This window comes from Vipera berus (assembly GCF_964194415.1).
Source record: "Vipera berus genome assembly, chromosome: 2".
NCBI classification, from domain to species: Eukaryota; Metazoa; Chordata; class Lepidosauria; order Squamata; family Viperidae; genus Vipera; species Vipera berus.
Window position 1 is genome coordinate 275,493,359 of NC_138203.1, and position 24,601 is coordinate 275,517,959.

The window sequence follows — 24,601 nt, forward strand, 5'->3', positions numbered from 1 at the left end:
AAGCATGGTATTCACTAAGACTATATATAATTCACATAAGGCATCTCTTAAGGAAATAACGTTTAATCCTGTAAATGCTACATGTTCTTACATACAATGCTGCTAGGGTGCTGTATTAACCCTGTAAATGCTGAATACACTAACACAGTTCTTAATTCCTAAACTAGATATAAAATGGAGCAGCTGAATGTATACTGGTCCAGCACACTCCCCGCTTGGATTTATAAATTTCCACTATAACTGACTAGAATAAGCAAAAAACATAACATCAAGCATGCAACTTTGAATATTAACTGACCATTAACTAGAATAACAAACGTGGTATCAAAACATGCATAACTTTAAGATAAATACAAAACATGCGTAACTAACTGAGATAAGCAAAGTGTTACATCAAACAATGCAATCGTGATGTAGACACAATATCCATAGTTCAAGGTTCAGTCTTCAAGTTTGGTCTTCTTCAGCAACAAGACCACTTCGGTGATCGGTCTGGTGTAAAGCCGTTTAACAAGAGTCTGCGAGTCGCGACCCGACTTTTGTGGCTTCACAATCTGGATTTCACAAGTCCCATGGGCCAAGAGTTCCGATGAGCATCCTTGTCTTTCAGCAAGACAAGGTCTCCTTCTTGAACCAAAGGGTTTTCTGGAACAAAGGAAACTGGAACCGAAGGATTCTGAGTAACAGAAGAAGCTGGAACCAAAGGGTCTTCAGGAACAGAAGAAACTGGAACCAAAAGGTTCTGAGGAACAGAAGAAACTGGAACGAAAGGAATCTCAGGAACAAAGAAAACTGGAACCAAAGGATCTTCAGGAACAGAAGAAACTGGAACCAAAGGCTGAGCATTGATGGTGGCTGCAGCTTCTGCCATGAGGGTAGCAAGGACCTCATGCGTCAGTGTGGGTGTCTTAGCGCGTAGTGTTCTGGTCTCGGTGACATCAGGCTGTTTGGATGAGCCGATAACTCAGGACCTTTAGCCATACTGAGTCTGCCAAAATGGACCACCTAGCATGGTCCGCAGGGTTCTGATCTGTTGGCACATGTTGGCACTGCTCAGGGATTGGAGATCATTTAATCTTTTCTACTCTATTGTTTGCATAGACGTAGAAGTGTCTGCTTTGGTTGTAGATGTAGTACAGCACCACCTTGCTGTTTGTGTAGAAGGTGATGGATTGAAACTCAAAGTTCATTGCTTTAGTTATCAAGTCTGCTGTTTCTATGGCAAAAACAGTGCCGCGGAGTTCTAATCTGGGGACTGTGTGACCTTGTAGCGGTCCCAGCTTCGCCTTTCCAAAGGCGAAACCGACGTCGCAACTCTCCCCGCTGTAGACTTTGATGTATCCTACAGCTGCTATTGTCTTCTTTGCAGCACCTGAGAACATGAGCAGCTCTTTGTTTGTTGCAGTTGCAATTGAGATGGGAACATGTGTGCTGTGTACGTGGGCGCTTTGGAGACAACTTAGGGATCCACGCCACCTCTCCCACTCTTGCTCCTGTTGTGAGCGGCTTGTCCCAGTCCAAGATGTGTTGGGAGAGTGAGCGTAGAAGCAGCTTTCCTTGGACTGTTGTGGCAAAACTTAAAGGGTCAAACAGGCTGTTTATTGTAGACAAGACTCCTCTTCTTATGAAAGCATTGTCTTTTGCCGGGGTTCTAAGCATGAAGACATGGGATGCTCTCCCATTACTAAGAATCACAAGCATGAAGCGTTCTTGGTACAGTTTCAGGTGGATTGCTCTCCCATTACTGAGAATGAACGTCATTGAGATATTCACCTGGGCTGGAGTTTGCATTTGGTTAACAAAGACCATTCTTGGGATGGACCATGCAGGTTCCATCCCAAAGGCAATCGGGGGACTTGTTGGGCCTCTGACCATTCCGTGGTAGGCAAAGGTGTCAGGTGCGTCTACTCTCAACAGAGGCAAGATTTCAGCCTCAGGATTTAGGTGTTCAGGAAGGTGATCATCCATGTGCTTCAGGTGTGGTATGGTACGTGTTACCTCTGGTGTTGGAATTTGACTACGATCGTTTTGTGAGGCCTCCCATTTTGGTAATGGCGACAGTAGGAACTGTGGACTCCTAGCGACTGGATGCGGAGTTCAGTGACTGGCAATGGCAACGTAGGATCTGTTGACTCCCATCTAGTGACTGGTTGCGGAGTTCAGCGACTGCCAATGGCGATGGTAGGATCTGTGAGCTCCCATCTAATGACTGGATGCAGAGTTCAGCGTCCTTTCTCCCTGCCGTGCTCTGTCGCACAGTGCACGTTGTGAAAGGTGTCTCTTCTCTTGGGGGTGCACTTGGTAATGGCGAGTCGCTACATGCTGATGTGCAGTTGACCTTGCCGAGCGTCTCAGGGCGCTCTTTGGAGCCATGCTGGGGCTCCTTGGTTGAAGGAGGAGTAGAAGTTGCTTGTTGTAGCTGTCTGGAACAAGTTGTAAGCTGGTCTGGAACTCCTAAGGAACTGCCTGCCCATGTTAAGAGCTTCAACCATAGGCCGTGAAACTGTGCCTTTAATGAAGGTCAATTTGCTCCTTGTTCCCTTGTTTAGAACTAGAGGAACTGGGTAGAGTTGCTTTGCTTTAGGCTTCAGTTGCAGGTAACATACATGTTGGCTTGTTGCTTTGCAGGTTGCCACTAGAGGCCGCCATGTATGGGCTTCTTATGATGTTCCAGGACCACAAGCAGTTTAATGTTAAATGCTTGTATTTCAGGCACGTGCCACAAGTGGGTGCCAGGGGTAGCTGCCTGCTTTGAAACTGGAATGGTATTCACTAAACAGACTACAATTCTCACAAGGCATCAAAAGGATGAAAAGCCCTGATGTAAATCAGAAGACCCTGGAGATGCTGCAACATTCCAGCTGATCGGTGCTTCTTCTGGGCTCAGCAGAAGCACCAGGATCAGCGCCAAGCTCCAGCTGGAGCCTGGCACTGATCCTGCCACTTCCGCTGAATTCTGACAGCCTTGCAGCTCCAGCCATCTCTCACTCAGGCTTATGCAGTATTGCGACCACTTCAGCTCATTCCCCTCCCCCACTACCACTTTTCTAGGATGGTCATGTACTACCTGCCAAGTGTTGTGATTCAGTGTCAGTCTGTGGTTCCGGCAGCTGAGTCTGATGATTCTGAAGAGGAGGAGGAGGAGGGGTTTGGAGAGCTTTGGGTGTCAGAGGGAGGTTCTGATGCACTGCAGTACTCTCAGCCTGGCCCCTCCTGTCTTGTTCCTCATCAGACTCAGCCATGTGACCACGAGGTATTGGAAGATGATCCACAGCTGGCTCTGTTCAGGGATGCTAGGAGGCAATCTAGCAGAGCAGAACAGAGGAAGGCAATGAGGCAACTTTGGAGAAGGAAATGAGAAGCCACACCTTGGGACTGCTGATAAAAGGGGAAGGTGTGGGAGGTGCTGGTTGCTGAAGGCAACCGTTTGAAGATCTTCTGCTAGAGTCCTGGTCTTTTATTCCTGTTTAACTCTTGTTTGAACTTTTGGTTTAACTCTTGTTTGAATTTTTTGTTTAACTCTTGTTTGAACTTTTGATTTCTTTGTCAATAAATTTAATTGGGTTTTTTCCAGCCTATTGACTATAAAAAGGGGTTGTCCCTGACATTCGAACAGGGCCGGTCATAGGCTGGAACAGAACACCAGTACCACTGGTTGAAAAGCCCTGGCATAAAAGGTGGAAAACATCTTTCTTGGTTATTGCCTTCATCTCTCTACCAGCCACAAAGAAAGATGTGGCCACCCAACTTTATTTTGATCAAAATAAAAGTTGTTTGGTGGTTGAAACCTCGGCTCAGGAGTTTCTTTGGCTCTTTTAAATTCCTGATTAATGCTGGGGCAATTGTGAGGCTCAGTGTAAAACCTTACAAACCTTTTTGAGGAATTCTACCACTTCTGCAAAACGAAATATCCAGTAACTGCTGCTGATAACCAGAAACTGGTACTTAGCCTTTTTCCACTTTCCTTTTCTCTGCACTGACAAGTCTAATCCTGAGACATGTTTGAGTAAAAAAAATCAGGCCAGAATTGAAATAGTCAATTTCTCACCTACACTTTCAATGAGATATCACAAATGAAATTCAAACCTTCTCTAAAATCATTTAATTTGGGCTCATGTGGATTTCCTTGTGTGCAATAAGGGACGATCTTTCCCACAAGTAAAAGCCACAGACTCGACATTGTAAGGTTTCTCCTCCGTGTGAGTCCTCTGCTGTTTCCCCAGTTCAGAATAACAACTGCAACGTTTCTCACAGAGAGAACAGTCAGAGGATTTCTCTCTGGTGTGAATCCTGTGGTGTTTCTGGCTGAAACCTTTAGCACAGACAAAACATTCAGTGTTTCTCTCGTGTGTGAGTCCTCTGGTGTATCACCAGGTTGGAATTCTGACTGAAACTTTTACCACAATCAGGACATTCAAAGGGTTTCTCTCCTGTGTGAGTCCTCTGGTGTATCACCAGGTTGGAATTCTGACTGAAACTTTTACCACAATCAGGACATTCAAAGGGTTTCTCTCCTGTGTGAGTCCTCTGGTGTATCACCAGTTTGGAATTCTCACGGAAACTTTTACCACAGACAGGACATTCAAAGGGTTTCTCTCCTGTGTGAGTCCTCTGGTGTATCACCAGGTTGGAATTCTGACTGAAACTTTTACCACAATCAGGACATTCAAAGGGTTTCTCTCCTGTGTGAGTCCTCTGGTGCTTCACAAGGATGGAATTCTGACTGAAACTTTTACCACAGACAGGACATTCAAAGGGTTTCTCTCCTGTGTGAGTCCTCTGGTGTTTCACCAGGTCAGAATTATAACTGAAAGTTTTCCCACAATCTTGACACTCATATGGTTTTTCTCCTGTGTGAGTCCTTTGGTGTATCACCAAGTTAATAATGCGACTAAATTTTTCCCCACAATCAGGACATTCAAAGGGTTTCTCTCCTGTGTGAGTCCTCTGGTGTCTCACCAAGTTAGAAATGCGACTAAAACTTTTCCCACAATCAGGACATTCAAAGGGTTTGTCTCCTGTGTGAGTCCTTTGGTGTATCACCAGGTGGGAATTCTCACGGAAACTTTTACCACAGAGAGGACATTCAAAGGGTTTCTCTCCTGTGTGAGTCCTCTGGTGTATCACTAGGTTGAAATTCTGACTGAAACTTTTACCACAGACAGGACATTCAAAGGGTTTCTCTCCTGTGTGAGTCCTCTGGTGTTTCACAAGGCTGGAATTCTGACTGAAACTTTTACCACAGACTGGACATTCAAAGGGTTTCTCTCCTGTGTGAGTCCTCTGGTGTATCACCAGGCTAAAAAAGTGACTGAAACTTTTCCCACAGATAAAACATTCAAATGGTTTTTCTCCTGTGTGAGTCCTCTGGTGTTTCACCAGGCTCGAATTATGATTGAAACGTTTCCCACAATGTGAACACTCATATGGTTTCTCTCCTGTGTGAATCCTCTGGTGTATTATCAGGTAAGAATTCTGACTGAAACCTTTCCCACAAGCCAGACACTCAAATCGTTTCTCCACAGTGTGAGTTCTCCAAAGGTCAGCTGTTTTGTCCAAAGCTTTTGCTGCATTGGGAGCACTGATATCTGTGCTTTTCACACAATAGGCAGATTTCTGTATCTTTTCCACCACTGATGTTCTTGGATTCTCAAGGACCTCAAAAACACTCTGAATCCCTTGTTGGATGGAGGTTGGATTCAAGCTGTTTCCTCGCTCAAAGGGCGAGGCCTGCATTGTGGTCCAAGTGACCTTTTTCTTCCAATGAAATTCCAGAGGTTTCCCTCTTTTTGTGAACTAGAAAATGATCCCCCTTGATATTTTGATATCTCTCTTCTGTATACTCTATTTTGTCCAGCTCAAAACTCTTTTCCTGGTTTTCTCTTCCTTGTCTGTCACCTGCTGGGGAAGAAGAAGTGTTTTGGGGTTTTCCAGAGGAACTAATAAGATTTTGATTCCTGTCTTGGTTTGTTTTGCATTTTAATGCTGCTTGTGATTCTCAGTTCTCCAGAGTCTTCTCTTTGGCATTGTGTTGCCTGTAAGATTCACATAAAAGGGTTAGTTTAAAAAATGGCTGCACATTTAAAAAAAACCAGATCCAAAAGCATACTTTAACAATAAAAAGCAAATATACATTAATTATGGTTCATTTTCAATATACATGTCTAGTAAGATTCAAGTTCAAATACCTATTCAATTATGAAATTTACTTATTGACTTGGGTCAGTCATGATTTTCAAAGAGTTATCATGAAATATATCTGGAAGTGCTGGGGACAGAGTATACTGTACATATACACATATATATGGGTACACTTACATTTTTTGGCCTAATTTTAGAGTGATGGGTGGGGGGTTAATTGATGAAATGATCCCAAGATCTTTGGCTAGATTTAAAGGATCTATTTTTCCTATAGAAGTCAACCACTCCAAATAAGATAAAGGGAAGAAATTTTGTCCAGAACCACACTGATGACATTCCAATTCAGGTAGTCCTCACTTACCAAAAGCCGTTGGGACTGGCAAGTCCATTCATAAATGGTGTGATTGTTAAGTATGAATCACTTAACTACAGTGAGGGGAAAAATATTTAATCACCTGCTGATTTTGTACGTTTGCCCACTGACAAAGAAATGATCAGTCTATAATTTTAATTGTAGGTTTAATAGTGAGAGACAGAATAACGAGAAAAACATCCAGAATAACACATTTGAAAAAAAGTTATAAACTTATTTGCATTTTAATGACTGAGATATGTATTTGATCCCCTATTAATCAGCAAAATTTGGGGCTCCCAGGAGCATTTTATACAAGGAAACGTGCTGAGGTTAGGAGCACTCTCTTATAGGGTTACCTGTATAAAAAAACACCTCTCCACAGAAGCAATCAATCAATCAGATTCCAAACTTTCCACCATGGTGAAGACCACAGAACTGTCCAAGCATGTCAGGGACAAGATTGTAGACCTATACAAGGTTGGAAGGGGCTACAAGACTATCGCCTAACCCTAAAATATACTAAAGTACTGACAAGTATAAGAAAACTATTAAATGATTGATGGATAGCAATGAGAAGTATGTTAGTTTAGATAAGACATAGTATGTATTAAAGGAAATAAGTGAGAGGAAGTATTGGTTACAACAATTTGGAGATTTGTAATAATATGTATTGTCTGAAATGGAACTATTGTAACCCAGACACCACATTGCTTTTTAAAGATACTATTGTAATATTACAAAACTAATAAAAAATAGAAATAAAAAAACTGTCCAAGGATGTCAGGGACAAGATTGTAGACCTATACAAGGCTGGAAGGGGCTACAACACTATCGCCAAGCAGCTTGGTGAGAAGATAACAAAGGTTGGTACAATTATTTGCAAATGGAAGAAATAACTGTCAATCTTCCTCGGTCTGGGGCTCCATGAAAGATCTCATCTCGTGGAGTTTCAATAATCATGAGAATGGTGAGGAATCAGCCCAGAACTACATGGGAGGATCTTGTCAGTGATCTCAAGGCACCTGGGAGGAATGGTGCCAATGACCCCAAGAACACCATCTCCACTGTCAAACATTGAGGTGGAAACATTATGCTTTGGGGGTGTTTTTCTGCTAAGCGGACAGGACAACTTCACTGCAACAAAGGGACGATGGATGGGGCCATGTACAGTCAAATCTTGGGTGAGAACCTCTTTCCCTTAGCCAGGGCATTGAAAATGGGTCATTGATGGGTATTCCAGTATGACAATGACCCAAAACACACGGCCAAGGCAACAAAAGAGTGGCTAAAGAAGAAGCATATTAAGGTCCTGGAGTGGCCTAGGCAGTCTCTAGACTTTAATCCCATAGACAATCTCTTGAGGGAGCTGAAAGTTCAAGCTGCCACACGTCAACCTTGAAACCTTAATGACTTGGAGAGGATCTGCAAAGAGAAGCAGTGCTGCTACTGCTGACTTTTCCACTTGCTCCTTGGTTCCAATGAAACCGGAGAATTTATTTATTTTATTTTATTTATTTTATTACATTTATATATCGCCCTTTCCCGAAGGACTCAGGGCGGTTTACAGGGTAATTAAAAACAAAAATACAAAAGTTAAAAACAGATTAAAAAAAATTATATTCATCCCTGCATAAAACCCCAGTTAAAATTAAAATTAAGACTAAAGTTAAAATTCTCAGCCTGGGCAAGAGAGCTCGAAGAGCCAGGTCTTCAGGTCCTGGTGGAATGAACGGAGGTCGGGGGCAGTCCTAAGCTCCACTGGCAGCTGGTTCCACAGGGCAGGTGCACCCACTGAGAAGGCCCTATCCCTGGGTGTCGTCCGCCGGCAATCTCTTACCGGTGGCACCCTGAGAAGACCCTCCCTGTGGGAGCGCACTGGACGAAGGGAGCTTGATGCCGGCAGCAGAATCCCTGGATGCCACTGCTGGGGGTGGAGGAGGCTACCTGGGTTCAGCCATAGCGGAAGCCGATGACAGTAGCGGTGGAGGTGGTGGCGAGAGAGACGCTGGAGGTCCGCCGCATCTCTGTCAGCCTCCGCCTCCTCTGCAGAAACAAATTCTCGTGCCGGCCCCCATGGCAGCAGTTGACCTCAAGGACCGGGCAATTGCTCCGGCGCCGGCAGCTGCTGTTGGGATGGCCTAGTGCGCTCGCCGAGAGACGCTGGAGGTGCTCCAGGCCCGGCATGGGAGCCACTGCGCTCGCCGATTTTGGCAGCTGTGGCGGCAGGAGCAGCACCGCCTGCCTGCCAGGCAAAAGCAAAAAGGAAGGCGGCAGCTGCTGTTGTAGCAGCCTAGTGCCCTTGCCAAGAGACACTAGAGGTGCTCCAGGCAGGTGTGGGAGCTGCTGCGCTCGCCATCTTTGGTGACTGTGGCAGCAGGAGTAGCGGTGTGTTCGGGCGGCACTGCCTGGTACTTGGAGGTGTGGGAGCTGCTGGCGCATCGTCCATGCCCACTTGCCGAGTACTGCCTGCCAGGCACTAGGCTGCCCCAACAGCCACCACCACCTTCCTGTTGCTTCTGCCCGGCAGGCAGGCAGAGTTGCTCCTGCCACCACAGCTGCCAAAGACGGCAAGTGCAGCAGCCCCCATGCTGGGCCTGGAGCACCTCCAGTGTGTCTTGGCAAGGGCACTAGGCTGCTGCAACAGCAGCAGCCAGTGCTGCCTTCCTGTTGTTTCCGCCTGGCAGGCAGGGGTTGCTGCTCCTGCTGCCACAGCCACCAAAAACGGCGAGCACAACGGCTCCCATGCCGGGCCTGGAGCACCTCCAGCATCTCTCGGCAAGGGCACTAGGCCACCCGAACAGCAGCCGTTGCCACTGGAGCGATTGCTTGGCTCTTGGGGCCTGTTGCTACCATGGGGCCGGCACGGGCATTTGTTTCTGCGAGGGAGGTGGAAGCTGATGGAGATGTGGTGGACCTCCAGCGTCTGTCTCGGCACTGCCTCCGCTGCTACTGTTGTCAGCTTCCGTTATAGCCGAACCCAGGCAGCCTCCTCCATCCCCAGCAGTGGCATCCTGGGATTCTTCGGTTTCATAGGAACCAAGCAGCGTGGAAAAGTTAGCAGTAGCAGCACTAGTGGTTTCGATTGTCTCCTTCATTGCCAAGTGTCCCCATGGAAGTCAATGGAGGCACTGTGGCTGGCCTTTCGAGTCGGTGAGTGAATGAGAGTGAGAGAGAAGCATTTTTGAGCAATTGTGAGTGAATGAGTGTGTGAAAGAGGCTTTTTAGAGCAAAATGTGAGAAAATGAGAGCAAGAGAAGCTTTTGCGAGGAACGTGTGAATGAGAGAGCGAGATAAAAGCTTTCCTTTTATCCCTTTCTTCTGACACCACCTTCCCCCCCCCGAGTCACCAACCTTCACAGCTCCCTGCCGCTAGCAAGAACCATCTTTTTGAGTTTTTTACTCTTCTTTTTCCAGACTAAGGGAGTGCCAGCCCTGCTGATGTAGGAAAAGCAAAGCAGGGGCACTGCTGGTTCTCCAGAATAGAGGGGCCGCTTCCTAATAAATGCAGCTGATCAGTCTTAGTTTCTTCTGCAAGGAATTGTTGGGGGAGGAGTGCGTTTGCTTCACCCTTTCCTCCCCCAAAAGGTTCCCTGCTTGGAAGGCAGAACGTGAAAGGGGTGGCTTTTGGTTTCTTTCCTTCTAATGGACACAGTGGTGCCCAATGGGTATTAGGGGAGGTACAGATCGGGAAAGGGGATTGCATCTAGCAAAACTAGTAAGAGAAAGCTTATAGGCTGACCAACCAAGCTGCTAAATCTCCTCTTTCTAGTGGGCCCTCCTCACTGTTAAGAAACCGTGGGAATGAACGGACTTGTAGGTGCTGTACACACGCGCGCGCGCGCACACACACAACCCCCCCTCCCTGCACGCCCCATCTGACCGACCCATTCACCTTTCCAGCAGTCCTCTTGTCTCTTCCTCCGCTGCCACCACATGAAGTCCGAGGAAGAGGTTTGTGGGCAGTCCCACAAACCAAAGAACGTCAACCAATCAATTCAAACTTCGCAAGTTTTTTTTTCCGTGAGAAGTTTGAATTGATTGGTTGAACTTTTTTAGTCCCCCCCTTTTTTTTAGACTGCACATGGCGTAGCACTGGGAGCCGCAGGAGATGGTTGAAAGAGCCACATGTGGGTCTGGAGCCACAGGTTGCCGACCCGTGACCCAGGAAACCTAAACAGACCTACTTGCTCCCAGCCTCTCCTCCACCTGTCCTCAGCTCACCTTTCAGCTGCTGCTTCCACCCTGCGAAGACCAGAACTAACCTCACCTTCTCCATCCTCCCAGCGGAGAGCCGGAAGAGGAAGTTCCTTTGCTGTTGTTCTCTTTCCCTCCACATCCTCTCTAGGAACCTAAGATTTGAATGTTTCAACTTGGCTTGCCTCAGTTACCAATGCTATACTTGCAGTGAGAGTGGTCTAGCGACTCTAGTCTATCAGTAGTACGCCATCTAGTGACATAAAGCTGAAAATCATGTTGCTCCGTCTCTACCTAAGACAGTTGCCAGATTCATTTTTATTGATTATGTGACGTCAAGTGGTTTTCGACTCCAGGGATCGCATCGATAGACTTTCCCCATGATGATTATCCCTAACTTGTTCTATCAGGCCTCCCGTGGATTCACTGATCACCACAGGAACAGAGCAAGAAGCTTCCCATGCAAGAAGAACTACACCAAGGGAAAGAAGGGGGGAACTATATGCATACAGAAGTCAAGCACACCTCCCTTAAGGCTCGGTGAAGACTCCTCCAGCCAGTTATTTCTCTTGGGGGGTGCCGTGCAGGACAACTCATGAACACTTAGTTTTGCAAGACAGAGAAGCTTGAAGATGGAGGCTTGGCCCTACTTAGCTTTTCAAAAGTAGGTAGGCTCTGGGCCTCAAAAGCTCATGAAGAGCTTATTTGTGTGCAAAGTCCGTAAATAATTGCCAGATTAGAGACATTTCAAAAGGTTGTAAAAGTACATGGAAAAAACTATGAAATGTTGCCATAGTCCTTTGTTGGAAATGCATGCCTTTTTTAATTTGACATTTTTAAAGTAAGGTACAAAACAAACAAATTTTACAAAGAGGCTCAAACTCCTCCCTAATTTACAGCAGTGTAAGAGGTTTGGGGTGGGAGGTCCAACACAATCAGACTTGCAAGATTTTATTACCTTCAGTCTCAATAAAAAATAACAGTGTTGGAGTCTTCCTTTCATGGCTGAGGAGGGGCTGGAATTCGGGTGTCTCCACTCAGCAACAGCACCTTCACCCCTGCATCTCACCAGCTCTCTAAAAGGAAAGCCATCCAGAGACTCCCTACTGCACCTTGGTCTCCTCCCCATCCAATGCAGGAAGAAGAAGGGTGGTGATGAATGAAAGGTGGGTAGTCCTCGCTTAGTGACCACAGTTATGACTGGGACTTCTGATAAATCATTTTATTGCAACAGGTTTTTGACCTGACTTCCATTCTGGTCATCAAGTGAAGCAACATGGACATTCAGTGAGACATCAAATGACTGCTACTTGTGATTTTATTTCTGTCTTCTGTCTACATGGATTTTGTTTGTCTTAAGCTTGTTGGGAAGGATGGTAATGGCTATCATAGGATCGGGGGACAATGTGAATGCAAGGATCGTTTGCCAAACTGTTTTTTTATACCATCGTAATCTGGAATGGTATATGAGGATTATCTGTATTACACCCAGAAAAAAACACCATCTGCCATCATTTGCTGGAAGCATAACAGGGAGGAAATGATTATTGTACCCAGCTGGTGAATTATCCAGAAGGATGTGAAGGATCATGGTGAGAAAAAACTTTTCTGCTCTGGGACGGATGGAGGCCTTTGGGATTATAAGCCCACACACATGGATGGCTCCCTCCCAAATGGATGGCTTTGTGAGCTGAGTTCTTCCCAAGTAGTTGCCACGGGGAGCACAGCAAGTTTTTCAATGCCCCCTTGTCTCCCCCTTGTCTCCACTCAGCAACAGCACCTTCACCCCTGCAGCTCACCAGCTCTCTAAAAGGAAAGCCATCCAGAGAGACTCCCTACTGCAACTTGGCCTCCTTCCCATCCACTGCAGGAAGAAGGGTGGTGATGAATGAAAGGTGGGTAGTCCTCGCTTAGTGACCACAGTTATGACTGGGAGTTCCAATAAGTCATTTTATTGCAGCAGGTTTTTCACCTGACTTCCCTTTGATCATCAAATGGATCAACATGGACATTAAGTGAGACATCAAATGATTGCTACTTATTTCTGTCTTCTATCTACATGGATTTTGTTTGCCTTAAGCTTGTTGGGAAGATTGCTAATGACCATCACAGGATCAGGAGACAATGTTATAGCTATAAATCCAAGGATTATTTGCCAAATGGTTATAACCATCATAATCTGGAATGGTTACTAAACGAGGCAAATGGAAAGTGAGTGGACTATCTATATTAAATCGAGAAAAAAGCCATTTGTAGTGGATGCCATTTCCTGGAAGCCTCATAGCGAGGAAATTTGTTGTATTCAGCTGGTGGATTATCTAGAAAGATGTAAAGGATCATGGTGAGTAAAAAACATTTTTGCTCTGATGGAGGCCTTTGGCATTATAAGCACACACAAATGGATGGCTTCCTCCCAAATGGATGGCTTTGTGAGCTGAGCTCTTCCCAAGTGGCTGCCACGGGGAGCACAGCCACTTCTTCAAAGCCCCCTTAACTTGGTTCCTTCTAATCCTTCTCTTTGATAGCCTAGTTATCCTTGCTTCCTCAACTGACCATCATATGATTTAGCATCAACCATTTGTCATCTTTGTTCATCTCTGAACTTTCCAGTGTCTCAACATCTGTTCTGTATTCTTTTGACCAGAACTGGATGCAGTATTCTAAGTGTGGTGTCACTAGCATAGTGTGAAACAGTACTATTAATTCCTGCTGTCTTGACACAATCCCTCTGTTGATGCATATAGGACTGCATTGGCTTTTTTGACCGCTGGAGCACACTGCTGGCTCATACTTGTCCACGAGTCCATTCCATTCCTCTCTTACTACTGTTGACCCACGTACTTCCTATTTCTTACCAGTGAACCTGATTTTTCCTACCTAAGTGTAGGACCTTATTTTATTAACCACTGAGCTGCATTTTGTTGGCCCAATGCTCAAATGTGTCAAGATCCTTCTGGATCTTGAGTCTATTTTTTTATAATATTGGCTTCCCCCCCCCAATTTGGTGTCATCTACAAATTTCATAAGGTCCTCTTCTATCCCCCCTGTAGATCATTTATGAAGATGTCAAAGAATACTGGGCCCAAGAACGAACTTTGAGGTACCCCACTGCATGCTTCTCTCCATGTAGATGTAGCTCTATGGAGGAATATCAACTGAATGCAGTTTGTCAGTCAATTGCGAATCCACCTAGTGCTGGTTTTGTCTATCCCACGTCATTCTATCTTACCAAGAAGTAAATTGTGTTCTACCTTGTCAAAGTCCAAGTATACTATCTCCACAACATTTTGCAGATCCACTAATTTAGATACTTCATCAAAAATGGCAATAATGTTTGTCTGGCACAATCGGTTTTTAAGAAATCCATTCTGGCTTCATTTACAGCTGCCCATCATTTCTGTTTCCCCAGAACCATCAGTGGAAACAGAAACAGAATTGTGCTTTAATTACATAACTTGTGAAATTCTCAATCTTTTAAAAGAAAGAATCAAATCAGGGGGCACAGAGCCCAGAAGAACCAAGAGGGGGTCACAGGCACCTTCAAATGCCCCAAGTGCCACACTCGGTACCACTTTTCAAATTGATCAGCCAAGTTCTTCTTATACTAAAGAAATTCATCTCCAGTCCATGGACCAGGGGTTGGGGACACCTGATGTAGAAGACCATCCCTGAATCTCAGAAGAATGTCAAACAAATAGGTCCAGTTTAAACACTTGAATTTTTAAATGGTGCCTAAACAGAGAGATTGTCCTTCTTCTGCGTGACACTTTGGACAGTGTGGCAAAATGGCAGCCGCTTCAGCAAGTCCACTGCTTGGCCCAGGGACGAATGCAGGTCCCACTGAAAATGATGGCTGCTTCCAGCACATAGTCGTGAGGCCGAGGGATGCACGCCCTCCCCTCCTTATCCAACACGAGTGTCAAGTTTCTGACGGATGAGCTCTTTCAAATGACTCTGAGGCATTGTTTACCTTAAAAGTCTTTTATTATTAGAGCCCTATAACCGACAAAGCTTGCTAGTTGAAGCTGGAATCTGAATTCCCCTTCCCTTAGCACAATATGTTAAACACAATTCTCCTCCTTTTCATTGCTGTCATAAATCACATTCTCCAATTACTTTGAAGGGTTAGTTTTCCCTTCTGTTAGACAACCTGCCAAATTCTTATCTTCTCTTATTTCGAGACCGCCTTGAGAGACATTCTTCCTCCTCCCTCCCCATCATTAACTGATTATAGCTCTTAAAGTAATGCACAAGTTTAAAATAAGAAATAGCTGCTTCTTCATCTTTTGTCAAAGCAAGAACATTCAATGTTAGCAGTGTTGACATCCGGCCCTCCTTACAAAAAGGAGAGATCCTATAATGTAAACAAAACACAAATTAGGAGCTGGCTTTTGGTTTGTTGGGGTTTTATGAGATAAAACTTTTTGACAAGTCTGTCAGCTTTCACATCACTAGATTTCACCCAAATGGCTTCAGACAATGGGTATCCCTTCCATTGTACTAGGTACTGCAATTTTCCTCTAGTCAAGAATACATTTCACTTCATAATGGGTCTGACCCGCAACTACGAGGGGTCCGGGTGCCTTCTTAGGGGAAGTCTTAAAGTGGAGGTCCGAAAAGGATTCAGCAAACTACAATGGAAAACCGGGTGAATTTTTCCCAAAAGTCTAGGGAGTTTCAATTCTACTGTGACCGGGTTGATGATTCTCACAATGGGGAAAGGCCCCAAGAATTTTGGTCCTAATTTCTTGTTGGGTAGTTTAAGGCATAAGTATTTGGTTGACAAATAAATCTTTTCCCCAACATGGAATGTCCTTTTTGGAGCTCTCTTTTTATCAGTCTACTTTTTGTAAGTCTCAAAAGTCTTTTTTAAGGCCATCTTTGTATTTTTCCAAACTTCTTCCCAACCCCTCAAGTGTCTGGGAAGCGGAGGGCAACTGAGGGTATTCCGGTATGGGGTTGAATTCTTTCCCTGTGGCTACCTGGAAAGGAGTGTAGCCAGTGCTGCTATGTGCTGAATTATTGTAAGCCACCTCTGCGAAAGGGAGGAGGTCGGTCCAGTTTGTTTGTTGGTAAGAAACGTAGCACCTAAGATATTGTTCCACCATTTTGTTGCCAGATTCTGTGGCCCCATTAGTAGCCGGGTGAAAAACAGTTGATAGGCCTTGAGATGATCCAATTAATTTAAGAAAATTCCTCCAAAATTTTGCTGTGAACTGCACCCCTCTGTCTGAAATTATTCGCTTAGGGGCACCATGTAGCCGGTAGATATCTTTTAGGAACAACTTAGTCAGCCGTTGGGCCAACAGGAGTCCTTTGCAGGTGATAAAATGAGCCTATTTTGGAAACAGGTCTATCACAGTCCAGATGACAGTATTTTCTCTACTCTCAGGTAGGTCTACTATAAAGTCCATAGCTATTTCTTCCCATAGTTGAGAAGGGTTGGCCACTATTTGCAGTAACCCAGGGGTTTTCCCTGGGATTCTTTTCATGGTGGCACATAAAGTACAACTCCTGACATAGTTTTCCATGTCTCGTTTTAGTCCCGGCCACCAGAATTGCCAGCGGATGTAGAGTTTTTAGATATCCAAAGTGTCCAGCCTGTTTGACATCATGGCTGTGTTTGAGAGTGTTAAGATGGAGAGCTTCAGGCAAGTACAATTTCCCCACCTTGTAAGCCAGACCAGACTGCATGTTAGGGATGTCTGATTACCTTTGAACCATTGATCGGTGAGGAGTTCTTGTTTATTTTCTTTACCCCAGGATGACCAGGATTAGGGGTCCTGTGAGGTGTGAGTTGGGCAGCAGTTTGTGGACTGGAGATAAATGCCTCGTTAACTTCTTCGCGTTCACTTTTGTACTGGCGCAATCTCAATAATGCATCAGCTAGGAAGTTTTTCCTTCCTAGTATGTACTTTAGAGTAAAATTAAAATGGTTAAAGTACTGTGCCCATCGCACTTGCTTTGGGGACAATTTGTGGGGAGTTTTTAGTACCTCTAAATTTTTGTGATCTGTCCATACTTCAAAAGGCACCTTGCTCCCTTCTAAATAGTGTTGCCAGTTTAATAGCCCCCACCTAATTGCGAAGGCCTCCTTCTCCCAGACTGTCCATCTCTTCTCGCTTTCAATGAATTTCTTAGAAGTGTAGGCACAAGGTTGCAGGACCCCACTTTTATTCTTTTGCAGTAATGCAGCTCCGACTGCCACGTCACTGGCATCTGCCTGAACTATGAAGGGCTCCCCTTGGCAGGGGTGCTTTAGAATCAGTTCAGCAGCAAATAGTCTTTTCAAATTCTCAAAAGCTTTCTGACAACTCATAGTCCATGCTAGTGGTTGGCCAGGTCATGGTTTTCCCCCTCCCTTGCTCGTTTTGAGTAGTTCTGTAAGGGGTAGAGCAATCTTGGCAAAAGAGGGAATGAATTGACAGTAGAAGTTGGCAAACTGTAGGAAGCTCTGGAGCTGTTTGCGAGTCTTTGGGTGCTGCCATTCAATTATAGCTTTCACTTTGGCTGGGTCCATTTCAATGCCCTCATTGGAAATTCTATAGCCAAGATAATCTAATCGGGTTTGGTGAAATTCACATTTCAACAATTTGACATAAAGTTTGGCATTCAATTGAATTGGTAGCTTCCCAAGGGGCAGTTGAAGGCCGTTTTCCACTCATCCCCCTCCTTTATTCTCACTCAGTAATTTGCTTCTCTTAGGTCTAATTTAGTGAAGGCACTCCCCTTCACCAGGTGGGTTAGTAAGTCTTTCAGGAGGGGGAGAGGGTATTTATTTTCCACGCTCACAGCGTTAAGCCCCTTATATTCTACGCAGAGATGAAGAGACTCATCTTTTTTTTCTTTGAACAACACAGGGGCTCCCACGGTAGACTTGGCCCATTCAATGAATCCCCTCGCTAGGTTTGCATCCCCATATCGCTGCATCTCCTCCATTTCAAGGGGGGACATAGCGTACATTCTTGGTTGGGGAAGTTTGGGCCCCGGCAACATTTCAATGGAACAAACATTGGGTTGGTGAGGAGGCAAGGTATCGCATTCTTTCTCACTAAATGCCTCCGCTAGGTCTCGGTACTCACTGGAGAGAAGTAGCTTGCCTGGTGGCCGTAAGGCAGCCATGTGCGCTCGCTCATTGGGTGGGCTAAAATCCCCTGTAACATCTGTTGAATCAATGGGGGGATCGGGCCCTATGGGTAGTCAGTCTCACAGTTCTCATTCCTTTCTCCCACCAGATAAATGGCTTCCATTTGTCTAGCCAGGCTAGTCCTAGGATCACAGTCTGTCATTTTTGGAGCCACCAAGAAGCGAAGAAACTCCCAGTACTCGCCTATTTCTAGGCGTAAGGGCTCCATTAATTGCATGACTAAAGTCCCTCCCATTAGGGAGCAATCGGCTTGCTCAAACCTCACAGGTTTGGAGAGCGGCTTAGCCCGTATGCCCAGTCTCAGGGCACATGACAGGCTAATGATGCATTGGGAGCAGCCAGTATCGACTAGCACTTTCAAGTCTACTTGTGCCTGATTTAGGGATTATGAGTTTAGCAGGCAATGGAAAAGGTGGGACATGTCGACTCACCATCAGGTCGTTCTCCCCTTCATCATCGCTGTCAAAAGCCGGGTAGAGTGGTGGAGGGTCCAGTTGGTGGGCCAATGTCCTCCTGGGTGGGGGATGTAACCAAGGGTTGCACGTTTGGGCCCTGCTCCCCTTGCTGTGGTTGTCTGAGGGGAGGCTGCTGTCATCCGGCGGGAAGTCATGGTACCACCTGCTGCTGTAGGCCCCTCAATGGTTGTTGGATAGATGGGGGCTGCTGTCGTCTACTCTGGATTTGGACTGCAGGGAATTGTGGCACCCTCTGCTGCTAATCTACTAGGAGACATGTTAGCCTCAAGTGCTGTGGCGCCTCCTTCAATTGCGGGCCCCTCAGTGGTTGCTTGGCGCTCGGGGAGGGTGACCAGCCTCCATGGAGTTGTCGCCTCCAACTAGCTGTTGTTCTCCAGGCTTCTGCATCACCCCAAGCTGTTGCAAGGCCTCTATTAGCTGATTTAGGCCCAAAGGTTGCTGCCCCTCCTTCTGTGGGGGTTGCCATATTCTCCACTACTGTGGGGGCTCTAGGTTCTCTTGCGCTGTGGGACTGGAGGCCCTAGCAGGGAACTCCAGGGGTTGGAGGGCTGTTAGCTCTGTGAAAGGGGGGGCTGGGGGCCTCTCTCGGCAGGAGCTGTTCTGCGCTTCTCACTTCTAGCTCTTCAAATATTTCCACTAGATAGTCAATTGATTGGCTATGGGGTGCAGATGGATATTTCCACTCACCCGAGTATTCAATCTCTGATGGCCTGGCAGCTCCCCACAGGTCTGGGGAATGCAATTTGTAGGAGTTGTCTCTTTGTGGTTGCTCCACCTCCTCTGCCTTAAAGTAATGCACAAGTTTAAAATAATAGCTACTTCTTCATTTTTTGTCAAAGCAAGAACATTCGATGTTAGCAGCGTTGACAATGAGGATCAGATATCTTCAACAGGAAAAGAGGAGGAAGGTATGAGGCCTGGTGGGGTGGGAGTCAGGTCTAAGGACTGCAGAGACCCAGTGGGAGTAGGAAAAAGTCTGTGGAGACACTGTGGGGAAAGTGAGGCCTGGGGAGATTTTGTCAAGGGAAAGGCCAGGAGGATACAACGGTTGGGAAACACAGTGGGGGAGGCCTAGGGATACCTACAGCAGGCAAGCCTGACCATGCACTAGAACTCCAATGTTTTTCCCCAACCCTGAGGTAGCAAGTGTTCCGCTTAGTGACTCAAACATTCAATTAATGGCTGCAACAGGGACATCAGGGTAGTTAACGAAAGCTCAAAGTCATTGCAACATGCAACCATAATTGCAAGACCCATGACAGTTGTATCTTGAGAACTTCTTGTATGCTGGCTGGTGAATTCTGGGGCTCAAAATCTGGAGGAAACCAAGGTAGAAGATTGAAACTCCACATTTAGGAATACAATAATCAATATACAAAGACACCACCTGAAAGCCTCTTTAAAGAATTCCACAACTTCTGCAAAAGGAAATATCCAGTAACTGCTGCTGATAAACAGAAACTGGTAGTAGGACTTTTCCATTTTCTCTTCACCTACAAGTTTAATCCTGAGATATGCTTCACTAGAAAGAATCAGGCCAGAATTCAAATAGTCAACTTCTCACCTACATTTTCAACGAGATATCACAAATGAAATTCAAAGCCTTTTCTAAACTCAACTACTTTTGCCTCATATGGATTTCCTTGTGTGCAATAAGGGATGATTTATGCCTGAAGTAACGTGCACAGACTGGACATTTGAAAGGTTTTTCCCCTGTGTGAATCCTCTGGTGTATCAATAGGTTGGAATTCTGCCTGAAACTTTTCCCACAATCTGGACACTGATACGGTTTCTCTCCTGTATGAGTCCTCTGGTGGCTCACCAGGCTTGAATTCTCACTGAAACTTTTCCCACAGACAGGGCATTCAAAGGGTTTTTCTCCTGTGTGAGTCCGCTGGTGTTTCACCAGGCTGGAATTACGACTGAACCTTTTCCCACAGTCAGGACATTCAAAGGGTTTCTCTCCTGTGTGAGTCCTCTGGTGTATCCCCAGGTCAGAATTACGAATGAAACTTTTACCACATTCAGTACATTCAAAGGGTTTCTCTCCTGTGTGAGTCCTCTGGTGTTTAACCAGGCTAAAATTTTCACTGAAACGTTTCCCACAATCAGAGCATTCAAAGGGTTTTTCTCCTGTGTGAGTCCTCTGGTGTATCACCAGGCTGGAATTACGACTGAAACTTTTCCCACAGTCAGGACATTCAAAAGGTTTTTCTCCTGTGTGAGTCCTCTGGTGTTTCACCAGGTCAGAATTACAATTGAAACCTTTCCCACAGCCTGGACAATGATACGGTTTCTCTCCTGTGTGAGTCCTCTGGTGTATCACCAGGCTGAAAAAGTGACTGAAACTTTTCCCACAGATAGAACATTCAAATGGTTTTTCTCCTGTGTGAGTCCTCTGGTGTTTCACCAGGCTCGAATTACGACTGAAACTTTTCCCACAGTCAGGACATTTAAATGGTTTTTCTCCGGTGTGATTCCTCTGGTGTATCACCAGGTCAGAATTACAACTGAAACTTTTCCCACAATCAGGACACTCAAAGAGTTTCCCTCCTTTGTGAGCCCTTTGATGTTTTACTAGGCTGGAATTCTGACTAAAAGCTTTCCCAGAATCAGGACATTCAAAGGGTTTATTTCCTCCATGAGTCCTCTGGTGTCTCATAAGGTGGGAATTTGTAATGAAACCTTTCCCACAATCTGGACACTGATATGGTTTCTCCCCTGTGTGAGTCCTCTGGTGTCTCACAAGGTGAGAATTCTGACTGAAACTTTTCCTGCAATCAGGACATTCAAAGGGTTTCTCTCCTGTGTGAGTCCTCTGGTGTATCACAAGGCTGGAATTCCGACTGAAACTTTTCCCACAATCAGGACATTCAAAGGGTTTCTTTCCTGTGTGAGTCCACTGATGTATCAGCAGGTTGGAATTGTGACTGAAACTTTTTCCACAATCAGGACATTCAAAGGGTTTCTCTCCTGTGTGAGTCCTCTGGTGGTTCACTAGGCTGGAATTCTGACTGAAACATTTCCCACAGATAGGACATTCAAAGGGTTTCTCTCCTGTGTGAGTCCTCTGGTGTTTCACAAGGTGGGAATTCTGACTGAAATTTTTTCCACAATCAGGACATTCAAAGGATTTCCCTAGGTGCGTTGTCTGGTCTATCACCAGGCTGGAATTGTGACTGAAACACTGAAAGAGTTTCTCTCCTGTGTGAGTCTTCTGGTCTATTACCAGGCTCGAATCATGACTCAACGTTTTCCAAGAATCAGGACATTTAAATGTTTTATCTCCTCCATGAGTCCTCTGGTGTTTCAGCAGGTTGGAATTCTGACTGAAACTTTTCCCACAATCAGGACATTCAAAGGATTTCTCTCCTTCATGAGTCCTCTGGTGTCTCACAAGGTGGTAATTTCTAATGAAACTTTTCCCACAATCAGGACATTCAAAGTGCTTCTCTCTTGTATGAGTCCTCTGATGTCTCACAAGATGGCAATTTCTAATGAAACATTTCCCACAAAAAAGACATTCAAAAGGTTTCTCTCCTGTGTGAGTCCTCTGGTGTCTCACCAGGTTAGAATTCTGACTGAAACTTTTCCTACAATCAGGACATTCAAACATTTTTTCTCCTGTATTAGTCCTCTGATGTATCACCAATTTGCCATGCTCACTGAAGCATTTACCACCTTGGGGGCACTTGTAGAGCTTCTTTCCTGTGTGGGTCCTTCCATGAACCACAAGGGAGCTATTCTGACCAAAGCTTTTCACAAATTTGGATTATTTGTATGGCTTTTCTCTAGTGTGGATCCTCTCATGCATAATGAGATTTGCAAGTTGTATCTTTCCCACAATAGGCACATCTATGGAGCCTTCCCACAACTGATATTCTTGAGGAGGTAAAAAATATGGATGATCCCTTGTTTAGTCATGCTTTGATTCAAGCTGTTTTCTTCCTCCCAGAGTGAGACCTGCATTACTGTCTGCCCAACATGGCTGTCCAATCTAACTTTTCCTTTGCAATGACTTCCAGATATTTCCCTCTTTTGCTGAATGATAAATAATCTCCCTTGACTTTTTCCTGTAATGTATCCTTGAGTTCTGTATATTCCACTTATTCCAATTGAAATCTTAATTTTCTCTTCAGCTGCTGGAGAAGGAGAAGGATTGTTTTTCTGAAGGAAATGAAAAATACTTTCATTTCTGACTCAATTTGCTTTCCTTTTCAAAGTTGCTTGTTAGTCTCAGTTGTCAAGAGTGCTCTTATTGCCATCCTCTTTGTCTACAGGATTCAAAGAAAAGTGTATCTTTGTTTATAAAATGGTTGCAGAAGATAGGAGAAAGAAAAAGTATACATTACAACAAAAAAGCAAACATGCCAGAATGCTAGAATAACCTCTTACATTAATTATGATTCATTTGACACATGGAAGATTACCAAGATCCAAGTTCAAATATCAATTAAATCATGAAATTCTCTTGTTCACTTGGGTCAATCACAAATTCTTAACAGTGCAAAGGATTATCATCAAATATATCTGGAAATGCTGGGGATAGATTATACACTTGTAGATACATGCATAGAGAGACAAATACAGATACACCAACCTACAGATGTGTATATGAAGAAAATCTATGTCTTTTAAGCCTGACAAAATGTCCCAAAATGGTTACAGTCAAACCTCCTAACTTTAGAGATGTGGGGGCTTTAGCTGATGAAATGATGCTTAAAGCCTCAGCAAGATTTGAAGCACCAGTTTTGCCCATGGAAGTCCTCAGCTGCAAATAAGGACAGAAAATACTGTCCACAAGTACTCTGGTGACATCCCAACTCAAGCAGTGCTCACTTACAAACCACATTTGGAACTGATATCTGTCACTAAGAAGCCCAATCATTAAGCATGATGTCACATGACAGAGCCAACTTACATCTGTTCCTCTGCCATTGTTATCCTCCCAGCATCCCCACTGATTTTGTTTGTCAGAAGCTAGCTGGAAAGGTCACAAATAGGGAATATGAGTGTGGGATACTGCAACCTTCATAAATGTGCCCCAGTTGGCAAAACTCAGATTAGTGCAACTCCTTTTCCTGCAACTTCATAATCATAACAACTGCTGATGTGTGCTCACTGAACAAGAGCAATGATGACCACTAATTTGTGTTGCCAGGTGTAAGTCTGCTTTTACACTGACATTGTAACTTTGAAGGCTCAGGGAACAAATGGTGAGAGGACTACCTATAAAATTGAACATCCTGAGAGGTCTTCAATAGTTATTTTTAAAAAAGTGCTGGGTTAAGAACAGTTGAACCTGGTTAATACATGGATGTGGCACCAATATGAAATTCTGTGCTTGTTGGCGATACATGGAAGTGAAAAACAAAAATCCCAGAAAAGACCAGTGCCAGATCAGTATAATATTGTTGCCACGAAAACAGCATGTCCACAATAGAATAACAGAAGTGGAAGGGACCTTGGAGGTCTTTTAGTCTGCTCACGCAGTAGACCCCATACCATTCTGGACTAATGGCTCTCCAATCTCCTCACAAATCTATGTGACAACTTTGTCATGCAAAAGATAGAAGAGGGAACTAGGGGTCTCCTATCGTGATCTAAATTCTTACTAGCAGAGATGAAATGATAGAGGGATGTTGAAATGTCACAAACTTTGGAGGGTGAGTAAATATGTCATACTGGGAGTCAATGTAATGCAGACCACAAGAACAGAAAAAAATCAAACTAGTGTATTAGAATTTAAAAGAGCTGGTGTCAACAAACTTAGAGACAGGTTGGGAAGGATTTCATTGGATGAAAATCTTAAAGGGGAAGACAACTCAAAAAGCTTGGCAAACTGAAAAATATGATTACAAAAGCCCAGTGCAACACAATATTACTGAAAAAGAAAAATAAGAAATCCACAAAAAACAAGAGGGTTGCAAAAAAGCTCTCCAATAAACTGAAAGACAAAAAGGATAAGTATAAAAAATGAAAAAAGAGACACATAACTAAGGCAAAATACCAGCATATAGCCCAAATCTGCAAAAATGAAATCAGGAAAGCTCATGCTCAGAATGAACTTGTCAATGCTGCAAACACTGACATGTTTTTGCACTGACAATATAGGAGGCAGCCTTTTGCTTTAACTGTTTGGCTTTGAATAACTAAAGCGCGGGAGGAATTCAACCCGGATGTTTTGAGAAGATAAGGGATAGCGGGATTCAGAAGGGAAGTGAAACTTTGTGTGTTAAACTAATTGGTGAATGTGATTCATGACATGTAATTAAGGGAGGAAATTCT

At 44.6% G+C, this 24,601-nt stretch overlaps 1 protein-coding gene across 1 annotated transcript in view; it reads right to left on the reverse strand.

Annotated features, from left to right (window-relative positions):
* Positions 1–1,067: 1,067 nt before the first annotated feature.
* LOC308662999 (uncharacterized protein) overlaps positions 1,068–24,601 on the reverse strand; it is a gene marked incomplete at its 3' end in the record, with an annotated part of 29,838 nt that continues 6,304 nt past the window's right edge. Inside the window, exons 2-3 of the mRNA XM_081319142.1 lie at positions 4,792–6,035; positions 1,068–1,562 (exon numbers count right to left, since the gene is read on the reverse strand). Of these exons, the coding sequence (XP_081175268.1) occupies positions 1,068–1,562; positions 4,792–5,736 (1,440 nt within the window). The 5' untranslated portion in view covers positions 5,737–6,035. The remainder of the gene's footprint in view (positions 1,563–4,791; positions 6,036–24,601) is intronic.